The 17,849-nt window shown below is 47.2% G+C and overlaps 1 protein-coding gene and 1 non-coding gene across 5 annotated transcripts in view; both read left to right on the forward strand.

Moving 5' to 3' along the window:
- The first annotated feature begins 207 nt into the window (after positions 1-207).
- MECR (mitochondrial trans-2-enoyl-CoA reductase) overlaps positions 208-17,849 on the forward strand; it is a 29,091-nt gene continuing 11,449 nt past the window's right edge. For 2 of the 4 annotated variants that reach the window (XM_025856926.2, XM_025856927.2), the window contains exons 1-3: positions 208-420; positions 12,530-12,627; positions 13,085-13,216. In XM_025856926.2, coding sequence (XP_025712711.1) covers positions 245-420; positions 12,530-12,627; positions 13,085-13,216 — 406 coding nt within the window. In that variant the 5' untranslated portion in view covers positions 208-244. Of the gene's footprint in view, positions 421-6,974; positions 7,118-10,464; positions 10,525-12,529; positions 12,628-13,084; positions 13,217-17,849 lie in introns of those variants that run through there. The other 2 variants (XM_025856931.2, XM_073903062.1) reach the window with 2 other exon arrangements.
- On the forward strand, positions 2,332-2,440 carry LOC112812423 (U6 spliceosomal RNA). Its single transcript, XR_003205280.1, has one exon. It is a non-coding gene; the product is annotated as a U6 spliceosomal RNA (small nuclear RNA).

The following is a 17,849-nucleotide window of genomic DNA, read 5'->3' on the forward strand; positions in this document are numbered from 1 at the left end:
CGCTCCTACTCGGAGTCTCCGCGACTCCCTCGCGTACTTCCAGCCCCTCATCTCACGCCCCTCCCCGCGCAGTCTCCCGAAGCGCCACCGCGCGGGCTGCGACGGAAGGGGACGGCCTTTTAAAAAAGAGCAAGGGGCGTGGTCACGCGACGGGGCGGGGCGGGGCGGGAGGCGCGGCGCAGACGCGCGGACGCGGGCCGATGACGTAGGCGCGCTGCCGGGCTCTGAGCTGTCTGGGGGAAGCATGTGGGGCTGCGGCGCGCTGCTGGGGGCGCGAGCCGGGTTGCGCCTGTGCCGCGAGCTGTTCCTCGCTTGGGACCGCGGCTGGTCTGCCGCGGCCCCCTACTCCGCATCTACCGAGCCCTCCCGGGTCCGGGCGCTGGTCTATGGGCACCACGGGGACCCAGCCAAGGTCGTCGAGTAAGAGACGGCGCCGAAACGGGGCCAGGGGCCAGGGGTTCCTGGAGGGGGTTAAGACGCGCTTTTGAAGAAGGGGGTCTGACAAAGGAGGGAGCGGGTAGAGGAAGAAGGCAGGGAATAACCGGACCCAAACTGAGCCCAGGGCGCTTTGAGTAGCTCAGAAAGTCTGTCCTTCCAGGTAGTTGAAGGCCGGAGAGGTACAATTATGACGGTAATAGTGGCTAACTTTTTTTTTTTGAGGTACAGTTGACATGCAATACTATATTAGATTTAGGTGTACAACATGATGACTCGATATATGTATATATTGCGAAATGATTGCCATATTAAGTCCAGTTAGTATCTGTCACCATACATAGATACAGAATTTTTTTTCTCTTGATGAGAACTTTCGAGATCTACTCTCTTAGCAACTCTCAAACATACAGTACAGTATTACTAACTGTAATTGCCAAACTGTACGTTAAGGCCCCATGATTTGCTTGTTTTATGACAGGAAATACCTTTTGACTCCCTTCACCCATTTGATGCCTATGTGACAAGCACGCATGCACACACACACCTGAGCACCAGTATGTTCTCTGTGTCAGTGAGTTGGTTTTTGTTGTTGTTGTTGTTTAGATTACACATGGAAGTGAGATCATTCAGTATTGGTCTTTCTCTGACTTATTTAATGTATCATAATGTTCTCAGCGTCCATCCCTGTTGTCTCAAGTGGCAAGATTTCATTCTTTATTATGGCTGAATAATATTCCATTATTTTATTTCTCTAGTATATAACATTATGGACATTATTCCACTACCTTATATATATACATGCCATTATACATGTGTATACCACATTTTCTTTATCCATTTATCCCTCAATGACTTTTACTGACCGGGTATTATGTGTCAGGCACATAATGGAGGTGTCCAAATGGATGCTCTCATTTAATCGTCACTTTTGGGGAAGGTACTTGATTTAGCCCCATTTCGTCAGTGAGAAAACTGAGGTGTAAGAGGGATAAAATCACTTGTCCAAGGTCACACAGCCAGTTAGTGGCAGAGTCGAAATTTAAACCCAGGTCTTACTGATTTGCCTGAGTTCCTAGGCTCTATTACTATTTTTGGTGGGGGGGGGAGTATTTTCTGAATGCTTTTATGTCCACTTGAATCTTCACTTCCCAGAAAGTAGGTGGGAGACCATTGTTTTCAGTTTGCAGAAGACAAGACAGGACTTGTCCAAAGTGATATTGCTAATAAGGATTAGAACAGGGACAGGAACCCATAGCTTCTACTCCTATCTCATGTGATTTCCTCTTTATCACACTATGTATGTGCCTTTAGCCAGTTAAAAAGAGTTCCTGTTTTGGAGCCTTACAGACCTAAGGTCAAATACAGACTCTACCTCTTAGTAGCTGTTTGATCTTAGACAAGTCACTCAGTCCCTCTGAGCCCTCATTACTTTTATGAATATGTTCTCCTAAAATTCTGTTGGATCTTAATCCATGATTTTTGCATGTGGTTGATAAAAACAGTATGTGAATTGTCAGCCGTTATAAATCTGCACATAAGTGACTATAACCATTCAGAAGGGCTAGTGGGGTCACTGTAATGGAGCTAAGGCAGAAGCACTGGTCTGGGAATCAGACCTGGAGTCCAGTCCTTACTCCATCCTAGCTCTGTGTGTTTGGCAGGTTACTGAAGTTCTCTGAGCCTCAGTTACATGATTATAAATGTGGACACAGTATAGGTATAGTTAATAGTGCTAAATAGCTGTGATCAATCTAATGCTCTCCACTGAAAAGTGCCTGCATACTCTCCTCCAATCCCTTGTTTACAACTCTCTGATCCCCAGCAAATGGTTTGGTTGTTTTCCAAAGGATAGGCAAACGTGGAATTATTTTTATGGCCGAAATATAGGCCAGAGTGCTCTCTTCAGCAACACATATGCTAAAAGTAGAATGATACAGAGATTAGCATGGTCCCTGCTCACGCAAGGGATGACACGCAAATTCATGAGGCATTCCATATTTTTCCTTTAAAAAAAAATTCAAGCCAGATGTTTTGACAGCTGGAGGAGATAAGCCTCAGTTAAATTCAGGGTCATGCACTCACCCTAGCCACATCCACCATGAGAAAATACTGAGAAGACACATCAGTCAGTAACCCTCAACTTGTATGTTAATCATAGGTAATGATCACTGTGTCAGGAAGACCTATCCTTGAGGACTGTACTGTAATGAGTTGGTAAATCTCTGACGAACACCATTTTCCAGGAACGCACCCCAAACAGGAATGATGTGGTGCCTGTCTCACAGGCTTCTACTTGGTTGGTAAAGGAACTGACACAAAACAAGTAATCCAAAAATGTTAATTATGAATCTAATTTCTATAAGAAGTGTTTTGTTTTTATTGAGTTCTGTGGTGATGAGGATGGGACCCTTTGGAAAGGCCTGGGAAGGTTAGGCAGCTGAGTGAAGTTGCCTCCTGATTCATTCCCTCCTCTTGGAGAGCCAGGGAATCTGGAACAGACTGGTCTGGTAGCAGATGCCACTTAGGGAAAAAAGAGGGCTCTCGTCTCCTTGTGTGGAACCCTAGTAATTTCCCAGAAGTTCAAAACATGATACTTTCATGCAGTATTCCTCAACCTTGGCTTCACACTGCGGTCACCTATGGCACTTTTACTCCATATTCCCAGATGCCTCCCCTGAGGTATTTAGTAGGTCTAGGATGGCCCTGAACATCTGTGTTTTTTTAAAACTCCCCAAGTGATTCTGATGCCCTGACCAGGGTTGAGAACCACTGCCCTTGTGGATACAGACTGTTAGGCAGGAGGTAATTCTCCCTCTGCCCCAGAAGAGTGGCTTTCCCTTCTGACCCAGATTCAGGCAACTTGACTTATTCGTGTATGGACTGAAGCCAGAGGCTGGGATTCTCTTCTTTGTAGTCATGTCTTTGGAGGTTTAGGGTAACCACGCTGTCACAGAAAGAATCAGGTGTCCTTTAAATATGCCAGTGACTGGGTGTGTGGGTCAGGTTACACCAGGCAGGGCCATGGAACCACTCAGAGCCTGAGCAGAGTGTTCCCCAAACTGGCAGAGTTTGTGGTGCTTGCACTGTGAAAAGCAGGGAGGAAATGAGGAACGGTCTGCTCGGGTCTGAGGGGTTGCAGAACTCCTCAGAATGAGACTTCCAGGGATCTCTGAATGTCCTTCTCTTCATTCCTGTTGGCCCCCAAACATTCCAGCTGGTCTATTAAGCCTTGTTCCCCCATCCCCTAGAGCTTTTTTCTCTTTCCCCCAAAATGAACTTGCCAAATAAGCACTTGGGCCTTTTTCATTTAAAGGTTTGAACTACTGGGGCGCCTGGGTGGCTCAGTCATTAAGCGTCTGCCTTCGGCTCAGGTCATGATCCCAGGGTCCTGGGATCTAGCCCCGCATCGGGCTCCCTGCTTGGCGGGAAGCCTGCTTCTCCCTGTTCCGCTCCCCCTGCTTGTGTTCCCTCTCTAGCTGGCTCTCTCTGTGTCAAATAAATAAATAAAATCTTTTAATAAAAAAAAGGGGGAACTTTATAAGCCATTCAGGTGAGCCCAAATCTTTATCCTCCATAGGAAGGGCAGCCCCACCCTGGGGAAGATGGTAGGAATGTTATTATCTTTCTGATCCCCTTTTCAAGATCCTGAAGCTTTGATAAAATAGCATCCTGGTCATCACGGCTTTCTTGCCTGCCTGCTGCCAGCTGCCAGCACAAAATGAAATGAAGCTGTGAAACCCTTGGACAAACCCATTCTGTCTTAGCCAGATGGGATTTAGGGGAGCAGGTAGTGAGGACCCAGGCTGTATGGGGTGTGAGTCCTCACTGTAGGACACTGTTTACTCTCAGGGGACTTCTTTTTACAGTTGATGTCAGTGTTTACAACCAAAACTCTATGCAGGTGACTTGGTTTTTAAACCAGAATTGTGATGCTTGGGGAAAAAAAACAGGATTTTGGTTTGGCACTCAGTTGAGAATTTGGATTTTGTTCATTTGTCTCTTGGAGCCCTTCATTATGGTCATTAGTTGAAGGAGGAGGGGACAGAACTCATTGATTTAGTAAGTTAGCCAGGAGTTATTCTTGGAGGGCCTACTATGTGCAAGGCAAGGCTGGGGATGCAAAGGTGAATAATCTGAGGTCTTTGCCCTTAAGGTACTCACACCTGAGTCCAGGAGATGGGTGACCATAGCCCAGTGAGACAAGTGCCATGTCAGGATATGTTTAGACTGCTGTGGACACCCAGAACAGGGGTATCTAAACCCCTCAGAATAGTCAGAATGCCTTCTCTGAAGCCACGAGGTCTAGATTGAGTCCCCTAGAAGATCAGGTGGGCCGTATATGAGGAAAAGTGTAGAAATGTTCCAAGCAGAGGCCCCTGCACATGTAAAAGCCCAGAGGGAAGAGAAAACCTGGTGTGTCTGATTAGCGAGTATTTATTGAGGGCCTACCATGCACTCAGTACGTGATCCTTGAAGGAGGTATCAGCTGCATCAGGCTCCGAGGGGACTAGCTTGAGATCACAGAATTCAGACTCAAGCTGGACTCCACATCCTGTAACACCTGTACATTACCTTCCCTCTGGACTTCACACTATGACTTGAGGGCCAAAACCCTGAGGGTGATACTCTGAAGTATCGTACACCAGACAGGAGTTTCCCCTATGTATGGAGTGTGGGAGGAGAGCTGCCCGCCCCCCACCAGTGCAACCCCAAGTTATTATGCTTGTCTGGCCCTCCTAGCAGCTGCTGCAGTTCTCTGGTGTGGCTCCAGGACTTCCCCACTCTGGAGGGGGTGACAAGAGAAGCAAAGATGCCATGAGGTTACTCTGTGGCTCAGGTTACTCTGTAGCTCAGGATGTGTCTTTGGGGACCCACCCGCAAGGGCACTGGCCTGGGTTCTGGTCCCCACTCTGCCACTCATTGTTAGAGTGAGGAAGTCACTCCAGTCTCCAGTCTTTTCAGTTATTCTTTGAGAAAATGAAGGGGTTGACCAGGGTCAGCAGTGGTAAAGAGGGGCACACATGCTGTCTCTCCCCCCACCCCATCTTCTGTGGCAATGACAAACCATCAAGCTCCGTATTCTATGTAACTCAAAATCTGTACATCTCTTTAACCCATTCTCCCCAAGAGACACTTTTTCCTGCCAAGACAAGGTGAGGCCTTGACATCCTTCTCCACATAATCCTGCAGCCACGGGAATGGATATGAGACTGAATGCCCTTTGATCCAGCAGTTGTCCAGCTCTGAGAGCTGTGAAACTGAGTAGACATTGGACTGTATGCCTGCCGGTGGTGGTTCTAGCAAACTCCAGGAAGCAGTGCTGCGACTAGAAATCAGGGGTCCTGGATACAAAATTTCACCAAGGGCCCCCTTTGCTCCTGGTTGGTATCGTAATTAGCAGCCCGCCAGGCAGAGGATGCATGGTCATCTTTGTACCTGTCAAAGAGACAAAAGCAGCTGCAGACAGGGACTCAATCTCCCTGCTGTGGCCCAGTCTTGTTCTTTGGATCAACAAGGTTAGGTCTCAGCAAACGAAGGAGCAGACTCTGCAGCTCCCTTCAGGCAAGTTTCCTGCTGTCAGCAGCTGCAGAATATTACAGGGCTTACAAGCTTACTGGTAATCTTAATTGAGAGAAAGTAGGGGATTGAGAAGGTAGAGAGAGGGTTTCTTTGCCAACCCTGTGTAGAAACTTCCAGAAGTTCCTCCAAGTCTCTAATTCCTTTCTGTTCAAAATGACTGTACTGACATGCCAGCAGTTCTGAACGGTGAGAGGGCAAGATTACTTTGAGGCCGGGAAGCCAGAAGAGGCACAGGGAGGCAAGTGGGTATGCCTAGCACACCGAGAGACATGGAGTGTATGAGCTTGGCTCGGGGAAAGAGCTTTCCCTGGGAGCCCAGGACTCCTTTAGAAGCCCCCTGCTGGGGGGGTGAGCTGTTACAAAGCTGCAAGCCAAAGAACTTCATTCTTCCACAATTCCCAGTGTGCCCTGCTTATTAATTTATTAATCAGATCTCCGGACAATGTACCCAGCACAGCAAGCATTTCAACAAACCACAGGACGCAGCTTGTTCGTGACCATGGGGATTGCAGACAGACTGGAGGGAGCCACGTAGGATGTAGGTTACCTTCACCCACTGCCCTATGGTGGACACACATTCTTGGCTCTCTGTAATGAGCAGGGTGAGAAAGTCTCTGTGGCCCATGACAGTCTCTCCCTGCTTATTCTTCCAGCTCAAATGATATTGATCAATTTGAGGTGATTGAGTAGAAGATGCAAGATAAGTACAAATGGTGGCTAATTAAATGCAGAAGGCGGGAAAGAGATCTTCGCAGAGCTGGCCAGTGCCTGCCTTACATAGCAAATAGAATTGAGCCAGTCCCCAGAGTACTGGCCTCTTTTTCCCCCATCTCAAAAGGCTCTTTCTTCTGCCCGCTTTTGTCTCCCTTGTAGTTCATATGGCATCACAGGTGTACAGCCTTGGCCTCAAAGGAGCCATTGTGACCTTATCCAGTCTGGGATCTGTTGAGTGAAGACAGTGGCATCCCTCCGAGTTGCATGGCGCCATTACACTCACAGGGGAAGGCCGTGAACAGTCCCGGGGAAGTGACTTGAGATCTAGCCAGACTGTGTTTGGGTGCCTCATTTGCACTCCAGAACACAGCCACCGGTTCCTTTGGTGAGTTTTTAAAAAAAAAAAAAGAAAGGAAGAAATTGCTATCATTACACCAGAGGTCCAACTCCTGGAATTCAGACTTGGCCCCCGTTTTCCTTCCTGTCTCGGCAGAATGGTATCCTTGACGACGCCGTTAGAACTATGTGCAGGAACAGCAGTGTCTGTGGTGTTAATGGCATTCCACGGGGCAGGCTGGGGCTGGTCTCCCTGGTGAGATGCAGCTGGACCAACACACCTCCCGCCGGGCAAGCAGCATGTGTCAGGGCTGCCCCTGCCCTCACCCACCTGTGTTTGCAGCTTCAGCTTTCCATCTCCTAGACCCTCATCCCTGCCCTGCTCTCCTTCCCTCCCACTGCTTTGAATTTCAGCCAGCACAGAGCAGCTAGGCTACCCAGAGGACAAAGAAGAGAACTGGGAGCAGGTCGTAGCCCGGTGCGGCACTTCTCGAACTGCTGTCTGGGGGCAGGCATGTATTCGGTGTGCCTTGAAAATAGTGTTCCCAGCTGAGTTAACTCTGGAAGCTCTGGATTACACAGAGGCACATGGGCTTTTTCCCCGATGACCTCTCCCAGCCTTTGTGACTCCGATGCACAGTCTGAATCTTCGGAAGGGCGATTAAGTAAGCAGCATATCTCAAACGTATTTTACCCCAGGGAAATACCTAATACCATCTCTCAGGATGGGAAGAGCACAAACAGTGTAAAGGAGGCCAGCTCAGTGTTCAACAGTCTGAGCTTCAGAGTCAAGCTTAAGATCAAGTTTTGCCACTTAACTAACAGTCTTACCTTAGGCAAGTTACTTCTGAGCTTCAATTTCCTATCTGTAATTGGGGTGATAACACCCTCCTGGTAGGTGTTTTGAGCACTAAACAGCATCATGTATATAAAATGTTAAGAACAATGCCTGGAGCTTAGTAAACTGTCAACATTAGTTGTCGTTTAATTGTTCAGCCTGATCACCCAAAATAAGGTGATCTGCCAGCCCGTTCTCCAGCTGCACACAGCTGGCTCACAGCTCTGTCTAGCCTGGAGTGCCCTCTGCCCCATACCATACTGCAAGGTGCCTGCTTCAAGCTCCAAATATAACACCTTCCTCCCCACCCCAAACCACTGTTCCTTCCTCCCTCTGTCAGCATCCAGTTGCCCACACCAGAAGCCTGGGAGCCATCAAAGACTAAGCCTCCCCCCCAAGTGACATCAATGGCATTTCTTGTTTAAGAGATTGCAGGTTATAAAAACCCCTCCATTCCCGTGGCTCCTGTCCAGACTGCACCTACTGCCCGGCCAGTTACCAAGTCAGATTCTTTGCCATTCTCTCTAGCAAGAAAGCCTGTCTTCCTCCCTCAGTCCACCCAGTAAACTGCTATCCTTCAAGCCCCAACTAAGGTACCATTCTTCCAAAGCCCAATTGCCAATCCTGCATTTTGTCCCTCGAGCTGCACGTCTTGCAGTGACCACGTCAAGCCCCCAGGCGAATTTGTTTTCTCTTTAAACCCCTTGGTTTGAGAGAGTACCTGACACCGAGTAGGACTGTCAGTAAATATTCATTGAGTTAAATTTACTTGAGTTTTACAAAAAGGTACTGTCTTCCTTTCAGTGATTCAGTGATTCTTTTCAAAGGAATCAACAGCTAATTGTTCCAAAGGATTCCTTGGCTATTTTGCCACTGATAACAGCTACCATCTCTTCAGCAGCTACTGTGTATCAGGTACTCTAGCAAATGCTTTATTTACATTAACTAATTTAATCCTGTGAGCTGGACTCTAGTGTTCTCCCCATTTCACAGATGAGTATTTTGAGGTTTATCTAATTGATAAATGACCAAGGCAGGATTCAAACCTATGCTTCTCCCTTCATCTGTGAACTGAGATCCACCAATATTCCCATCTTGACCGTGGTCATCTGGATCTTTAAAGTGTGATTTACTGCAAACCTGATCTGCACTCTCCTGTGAGGAAAAGAGCCATGGGTTTTGCTTAGACCAAACTCTCTTAAAGACAATCTCCATTTTTATTTGTAGTCCTTTAGCGTTCTTTTCCTAAACAGCCCAGAACCAGGAAGAGCCGAGTATAAGCCTTAGTAGCTAAATCCCTATGGCTCAAGCCTCTCCCCTGATTGCCTAAAAATGGCTGGCACTTTTATGCCACATTTTCTCTGTAGGGAGGAGAGTTGGGTAATTTCATTAGGAAATTGAGCACATTCTTGAGCACTGCTTTGGTCCCAGGCACTGTGCTAAACACTGAGTTCAGACTAAGGGTTCTCTGCCTTCCGGGAGCTCATAGCCAAGTGAGGAGACAATACACATGCACATTCTGACTATAAAACTGGAGGTTAGGTAGAAAGAGCCCTGAACTGAGTGTGAAAGACCTGGATCCAAATCCAAATTGGAATCTGCAACTCCAAAATCCAGAAAGTTCTACAAACTGACAGTTCTGTTTTGATTTTTGTTTCACAGCTCGTTTGGAGGGAAAACCTGATCTACAGTGAAGTTTTTATTTGGTCATTATTCATCCCACTTAGTGTGAATATTCATACATTTTGCTGCAGAAACAATGTGTCTGATCACAGAGTGCTGCCCCAACCCCGACAGGGGGTTGTAGATAATACGCGGTCTGAACTCTGACATTCTGACGTACATCTCACCCGCAGTTTTAGAAAAGGAATGTGAACTTAGACCTGTTGTGATCAATTGAAAGAAATGTATGAAAAGACTTCATGAACTAAACCGTGAAAAACTCAACGTAAGTTGGTCTTAAATGGTATAGTCACCCCTTCTGAGTAACGAGAGCACTGCAGATGGAGCAAGTGGTTTTCTTAGGACCAAGAGGGTCAGAAGATATTTTAAAGGGTGAATTGAATTTCTTGCTTCGTGGAGAAGCTGTGGAAAAGAAACTCTGGGCTGAGGGAAGAGCATGTCTTTAAGTAGCTTGAGCACGTGGACTGTGTCGGCTTGTATGATTATTTGTCACAATGTCAGAGAAAAGCAGTACAGATAATATGAAGGGGCAGCTAGTCTACAGTTCATTTGCTCTGGGCAGGATTTTTCTTGCAGACTTACACACGCGTTCAGAGAGAGACATCACGGTCAGGCTGATGGCTCTCTGCCCCACCTGCTGGGGAGATTGGGGAGCTGTGAACCCCTCTCCAGCTCCCCAGGAAGGTCCAGCAAGGATCACACCTGCACACCACTCCAGGCTGGTGCTCAGCTTGCCACTCTCTGCTTGGTCCACTTAGCCCCTTACCAGCTGGCTTCTCTGGCGTCAGACCACCAGGTTAAAATCAGATCAGCCACTGAGTACTTCTCATGGCCTTCAACAAGTTATTTACCTCTTTTGTGCCTTTGTTCCTCAGCCATAAAATCAGAATAATGGCAGAAAGCTGGCATGGAAAGCACTTCAGAGTGCCTCAGTGGTAAGCACTCAAACAGTAGTTATTATGATTATTGTTATTACAAGGACTCCCTTCCTCCAGCTGTGTATAAATACATACATTCCTTAATAGTTCCCTAAACAAGAAGGGCCCTTTATTCTTTCTGGCTTGGTCATAACTCCTTCCGAGTTAACTATTTTCTGTACAGTGTTTCTTTTTCAGTTTTTTGCAGCTGTTTCTCAGTCGCGATGAGGCATGGCCTCCCTCACTTTGGTCATGATCCAGTACAGGGACTCCCAGACTGGGGCCCTGAGATCCCCAGGGGTCCTTGGAGGCCATCAGGGGGATTCCCAGACTAACTTCAGGATGCTCATGCAGAGCACGGTAAATCAGAGTGCCGACTTTGAAAGCAGGGAAGCCCTGCCACTGACCAGTTCTCTTACCCTGTGCAAGTTTCATCATCTCGAGGAGCCTCCATTTCCTACTTGACAGAATGGGATTATCAGTACTTTCCTCACAAGAGAGTTACAGCTTAGATCAGAGCATATATTTAAAGCCCTTAGCACAGGACCTGATGTATGACAAATACCTCATAAATACCTGCCACCATTGTTACCACTATGAGTACAAGATGTTTCTTGAAAATCACATTTTTACCCCAAATGGAGCCTCAGGTATAATTAAAAGGTCAGATTTCTGCCAGAAGTGGATAGAATTACATCAGTTTAGTTCACTGACACTAATGCCTAATGACACTGGCCTAATGCTAAGAACCTCTGTGTGGCACTTATATGTGCCTTTGATAACTAAAACTGAAGAGGGTTATTACTTAACAAGTACATTTGGGCAGAGGGAAACGCTGCAAACATGGAGTCTTGGTGTGGAGAAAGAAAGGAGTCTCTGGTAATTAAAAGGTCACAGGGACCGCTGGTCTAGGATACCAGTCAGTATTTTTTGGAAGCTCTCCTTTTATTACACACACACACACACACACACACACACACACACACACTTTTTGGAAGCTCTCCTTTTATTACACACACACACACACTTTTTGGAAGCTCTCCTTTTATTACACACACACACACTTTTGGAAGCTCTCCTTTTATTACACACACACACACACACACACACACACACACACCCCTTATCACTGGGGCTCCCTCAAAAGCCCTTTAGCAGGTTTAACCCATTAACCAAAGTTCTAGTGCATAAAGGCGTTAGTCCCACTGTGTAGGGCCCATTGTGACCAGAGCCTTACCACATAGAAATCCCACCTGAAATGGGAGAAGCTCTTGGCAGTGAGCAAGTCCAAACAACCACCACCGCCCGCCTTTTTACAAAGGGAGAAACAGGCCTAGAGTTGGGAAGAAACTTGCCCATGGCGACACAGCCATCATGTGGTGGGGCTTCATACCTGAGACTCAGTGGTCCATCCAGCATCCCTTCTGACAGACCAGGATTCTAACCCAGAAGGGACATCCCCCCAGGGGGTGAATCATAGTCACACACGGAGTTCTTTCTGAACTATGTAGCACATCTTTCCATTTCCCTCACCCGCTCTGCAACTAACAGATATGTAAATAAAATTAAAAAGTGGAGAACAAATAAGCTAGCCCAGGGTGTCCCAGTTATGGTGGTCTATAAGAACTGCTTGGGCTGCCCCTTATCTTGAGATTCTGGTTCAGTAGGTCTGAGCTGGGGCCTGAGAATCTGCATTAGTAAGCACACCAGGTGATTGTGATAAGCAAGTTTTGGAAAACACAAGGCGAATCCAGGCCAGCAGAAGGTTTACTAGCTTCTGTCTTAGAATGGGCAAGGGGATTTCGAGGGTACTAGAGGTTTTCCACATGCAGTTAATGAGTTAACCCATAGCCTGTGCTAATTCCCTATAGCACCTTTCTCTCTTCTAACAACCCTAATCCCTGGGCACACAATGGCAGCTCAAAAATGTTGCTGCCTGACCTACTTTGGGGAGATGATTTGAGCAAAAGATGCCCTGTTTAGCCTGGGTGACATTAACATCTCTCTCTGGCTTTGTGCTTAGACTGAAGAACCTGGAGCTAGCTGCTGTGGGTGGATCAGACGTCCATGTGAAGATGCTGGCGGCCCCTATCAATCCATCTGACATAAATATGATCCAAGGTAACCTTGGTTTCTGGGGCTTATGTTAATTGGCTTTTTTGCTTAGCCGCCACCTTGTTTTCATCCTTCCTCAGGTGTGGGTGTGAAATTCCTGTGATTAGCAGCAGCTGCTCTCCAGATGAGCCCATCTGCAGACTACCAGTCCTCTCTGGCCTCCCTTCTCTGGAATGTGAGGCTTTTCAAGAGTTAGAAAGATTGCAGTGGGGAGTAAACCAACCACTGTGAGTGCCTGCGATATGGTGGGCTCATTTCATACAATATCTAATCCCCATAATAACCATGAACACTAAAAAATATTATCCCCTTTACAGATGAAGAAGCTAAGGCTCAGAGAGTCTGGTTAGTTACACAGCAGGTCAGAGGCAGAGCACAGATCGCACTTAGATCTGACTCCAAAGTTCATGCTCTTTCACTGCCCAGACTTCACAGGGTGACCCTCTGTGCTCTTCTCCCTTAGGAAATTATGGCCTCCTTCCCAAGCTGCCTGCTGTTGGAGGGAACGAAGGCGTTGGACAGGTGGTGGCAGTGGGCAGCAGTGTGACTGGGGTGAAGCCAGGAGACTGGGTGATTCCAGCCAGTGCCGGTTTGGGTGAGTTTCTCCAGGTGTCTGCAGCCTGTCTTTGTTCCAGATTGTATTTCACTTGCACTGGAAATGTTTGCTCATTGGCTCAGTGTGACTAAGCAATGCAGGGTTTATTAGTGAGTTCATATACCCACCACCAGTAGCAGTGGGAGCGGAACAGGAGAGCGGAAATTGTGTTTCTTCCACTCTGGAGGTAGTGGACCTGCTCTCTCATCTCTTTGGGCCTATGTTGATCAGAGCTGTGAATCCCTACATCCCTAAACCCCTGCTATAAGATACAGTGGGAAACCCAAATAAGACAGCCCCTGCCCTCCAGAAGGTTAAAATCTAATTGAAGAAATCTCCAAACTAGTAACCTCAATAAAGGGTGTGTTAGAAGTTCACGGGAAGCAGAGGGCACTTCTGGCTCCTCTCTGTGTGAATGCAAATGTGAGAGAGAAAGAGACAGTCTTAAGGAAGGATGAGGGCTTTGTGGAGGAGGCTTCTTTGGAATGGACCTTTGATGGATGGATTATGTTAGATGGAGATGAGCCAGAAATCGTTACATTTGGAGGAAATGAAATGAGCAAAGACACAGGTGACTGTGGGAAATGGTGAGAAATCCTGTGTAGCCTCAGCAGAGGATTTGCACATGGGAGAGGATTGCTTAAATGATGAACAAGATTACAAAGGTAGTGGGGCCACATGGGGGAGCCCTGCAAAAGCCAAGCTAAGGAGTTAGGGTTCTCTTTGATATCTAGTAAGGAGTCATTGATGAGTTTTGTGCCTTAGCACTTCAGTTTTTGAGGCACAAACATTATACAAAGGATCCTGACAGCAGCCACAGAGGGAAGCAGGGAAGAGACAGTATCTACCCTTTTGGACGTCTCAGGGACTGAAGCTCAAATTCAAACAGCAAACTGAAAGCCCACCAAAAATCTTGTCGCCACTGTTTTTCCCGCTATACTACAGTATTAGGATTCTCTGGGGTATCACAGAGAGTTGATTCAAACTTGGTGTATAAAAAAAGAAGAAGAAGAAGTTAATTGGTTGGGGTTAATTGGAACTTGGAAGTACAAGAGATGCAAGGCTTCAGGCACTGCTGGATCCAGGAACCCAGTGATATCAGAGCTCATTCTCTTGTTCTCACTAGTTCTCAGATGGAATCTTCCCACATAGTGCTGTAATAACATCAACAAATATTTATTGTCTACTCCCTTTGCACCTGGCACTGTTCTAAGCACTTTGTATATATTAACTCAGTTATTCCCACAACAGGAGGTAGATACGAGACAAATGTAAAATATTAAGCAACTTGCCCAAGGTCACCCAGCCAGTAAGTGGTGGAGGTGAGATTCAAACTGACTTTTCATAGATGGCCACCAGCATCCTGAGGTTTGCGTCATCCTAAGAACAAACAAATGAACACAGTCTGCCCAGCACAGGCATATCCATCTGCTAGCAGGACTCTGACCGGCCCTGCCTGGGTCTTTGCTGATCCATGAGCCCCGTCATTTCCAGCACTGTCACCACAAGCATCTTCACTGCAAGCATTTTCGTGGCATAACTAATTGGCCATAAGGCAACTTTGCTTTAAAAGATAAAATCATGAAAAATAAAAGCACGACATTCATTAAAAAGGACATCATGAAACATGAAAAATGAGTAACAAAAAAAGGACTTTATTGCAAAATACAAAATGTTGGAAGATATTCAAAATGTATAGTGTAGATCCATAGCAATACTGCACAAATACTGATTTTATTTCATGATCCACAAAAGGTACCTAAGCGCTTGTCTTCAAAGTCTTTTATTCCTAGTATCATACGATGTTTTTGCTTGTTGATTCATCTCCTGAATCGGTATCATGCTTTTTTTTTTTTTTTAAAAAGTCTTCCTTGATTAAAAGAGGTATCAGTTTCCAGATACTAGGATGCACGTTTGTAACTGGGCTTTGTATTATGTTGTGAAAGCCTTTTGCACTATTATCTGGTTTTGGCATATTGTCACATTTCTGTTGATAGATGTTCCTAAGTTCTCTGGGAAATGTGGGCTCAAAACTCTGTGCTAATGTATTGACCATTATGAGGGCTAAGGTTTATACAGTATAAAACGGAAGGGATGTGTCAATGGAGAAATGAAACCAAACTGTCAACCAGTAGATGAAACCAACAAACTGTCAAACCAAACTTTTTTTAACTTTTTATGGCAAAATTGCCTATGGCTAATGAATTATATGACAAAAATGCTTGTGGCAAAGATGCTTATGACCTAAAACCACCAGGGGTGTGGGGTTGGGCCACTCCAGTTGCCCCAGCTGAGTCTCTTGCCCACCCCTGTGGTTCAGAGGATGGGGCTTTGTGGTTGACAGCCTCAGAGGTTAGGAAGGAACAGTAAAAGAAAGGTACCAGGCAGGAAAAAACAGTAACAGAAGTCTACTAGAAGCTCTTTTCTTCTCTGAGATCAGAAAAGCTGCCAAGAAGGACGCCTGGGTGGCTCAGTCGGTTAAGCATCCAACTCTTGATTTCGGCTCAGGTCACAATCTTGGGGTGGTGAGATCAAGCCCTGTGTTGGGCTTTGCGCTGGGAATGGAGCCTGCTTGGGATTCTCTCTCTCCCTCTCCCTCTCCCTCTGCCCCTGCCCCTCCAAAAGAAAAGAAAAGTTGCCAAGAATGGCTCCACCCTCTCCTGCAGCCCCCCTGGCAGTGAAGGAGCCCAGCCATCTGAGCAGACAGCTGCAGGATTCACTGTATCAAGAGGGACTGGTGCTTTGCGCCAGCCCCTGTCTGACACAGTGTCTGCCCTCAAAGTGTTCTTGGCTGGGGATGGGGAACCCAGGAACAGAAAAACAACACTTAGCACAATACAATCTGGTAAGCACTGTAAAGAGAGGGTGGACACAAAGGCAAGAGTCCCCTGTCTTCGGAAGCATGAGAAGAGGCTTCCCAAAGAATTGGTGCCTGAACTCAGCCACCCTGTGGGCTAGGTGAGGAAGGGCTTCCAGGCAGGGGGTGCAGCGTGTGCAAAGGTGCGCGTGTGGGAGAAGGCATGGCACTGTCAGAACTGCAGGGGTGTGGCTGGGTCCTGACTGGCCCGAGGGAGACACCAGATGAGGCTGTAGAGGTAGGCGGGGGCCCAGTCATGGAGGGCACACATCTAGGGTCAGAGAGAGCCCGAGGAAGAGTTCAGAAGCATGAGTGGACCAGACGTGGGCAGTGCAGAGAATGCTCTGGAAAGGCAGAGGTTGGAGGCAGGAAGCCAGTAAGGAGGTGGCTAAACAGTTAAGGCTTCACATGAGAAGGGTCTGAACAAGGCAGTGCCATAGGGTCTGAGAAGACAGGTTAGAGTTAGGAGCTAAAGGAACAGAAGTCGGTCACTGGATTTGGAGAGAAGAATGAGGGGCGTCTGCCAGGGTTACGGGTAATCACACAGGTGGAGGAGGTGGGTGTCAGTCAGAATGGGATTTCTCCCTGGACAAAAGGTCAGTCTTTCCCACCAGGTGCATGCCAGTCAAAGAGCATGAGGATTTTATAATGGCTGGGACTGTCATCGACTCCATTTAGTCAGCAAGCATTTTGTGAGCCCCTGCCGTGTGCAGAGCTCTGGCACACGGCAGCGAACAGACATGGTCTTTCTTCTGGTGAAGGCTGCAGGTTAGTAAGAGTGACAGTCAGTAAACAGAGCAGTCCTCAACTGGCCAGACCTTGACCATCCTTCATGGTGCTGAGCTGTGCCCATAGCCAGCATTTCCCCACAGGCAGCCAGTCCCTAGGGAGACCAGGCCAGAGAATGTACAGACTGACTTTCTCATCGGACATGCTCAAAACCCTCCCGAGGCAGCACGGGGTGGGAGCAAGAGCATCGGCCTGGGAATCTCATTCCACCCCCGTGGGTGACCTTGTTGAAACCACAGCTACTTTGAGCCTCAGTGTCCTGATCTCTACAGTGCGGCTAACAGTCACTGCCTGGCATATCCCAACTCACTCGTGCAGCTCAGCTGAGGGAAGACACACAGGAATTTTGACAAATTAAATTTCCGTACGCACGAGATCAGGGTCAGCAAACTTTTTTTTTAAAGGGGCCAATTGTAAATATTTTCGGGTTTGCAGGCCACACTGCCTCTACTCAGCTCTGCCATCCTAAACAGCCATGGATAATACATAAGAAGTGAGCATGACTATGTTCCAATAAAACTTGGTTTAACAAAAACAGGTGGTAAACCAGGTTTGGCCCATGGCATAGTTTGCCGACCCCTGCATTGGGTGGTAGAGATGGTTAAGGGCCAGTTGCACAGGAGTGAGCAACAGGAGTCCTGAGAACTAGGACATGGGACTTAGGATCAGTAAAGAAAACCAAGGGACAGTCCACATCTACTGTGTACTAGGCACAGTGATCATTTGTACAAATGTCATTGCGTTTAATCTTCACACTATGACATGAGTGTCAGAAAAGGTGCAGTGATAATTCTAAGCCACACAAATCATGAATGGCAGAGCCGGGATTTTAAAACAGGTCCCCCACTCCAGGGTCTAAGAGTTTCTACTTTAAAACCCTGAAAGCTCTTGGGGCTGACCTTGGGCGCTACCCCCATCCCACCCAGGTTCTCTTGAGAAGAGGGTTAGGGACTGCCAAGCCCCAGAAATTCATGTCAAAGGCTGGAT

The sequence above is a fragment of the Callorhinus ursinus genome, unplaced genomic scaffold (assembly GCF_003265705.2).
Source record: "Callorhinus ursinus isolate GAN/ISIS: 27379988/994484 unplaced genomic scaffold, GSC_fseal_2.0 scaffold18, whole genome shotgun sequence".
In the NCBI taxonomy this organism is placed as follows: Eukaryota; Metazoa; Chordata; class Mammalia; order Carnivora; family Otariidae; genus Callorhinus; species Callorhinus ursinus.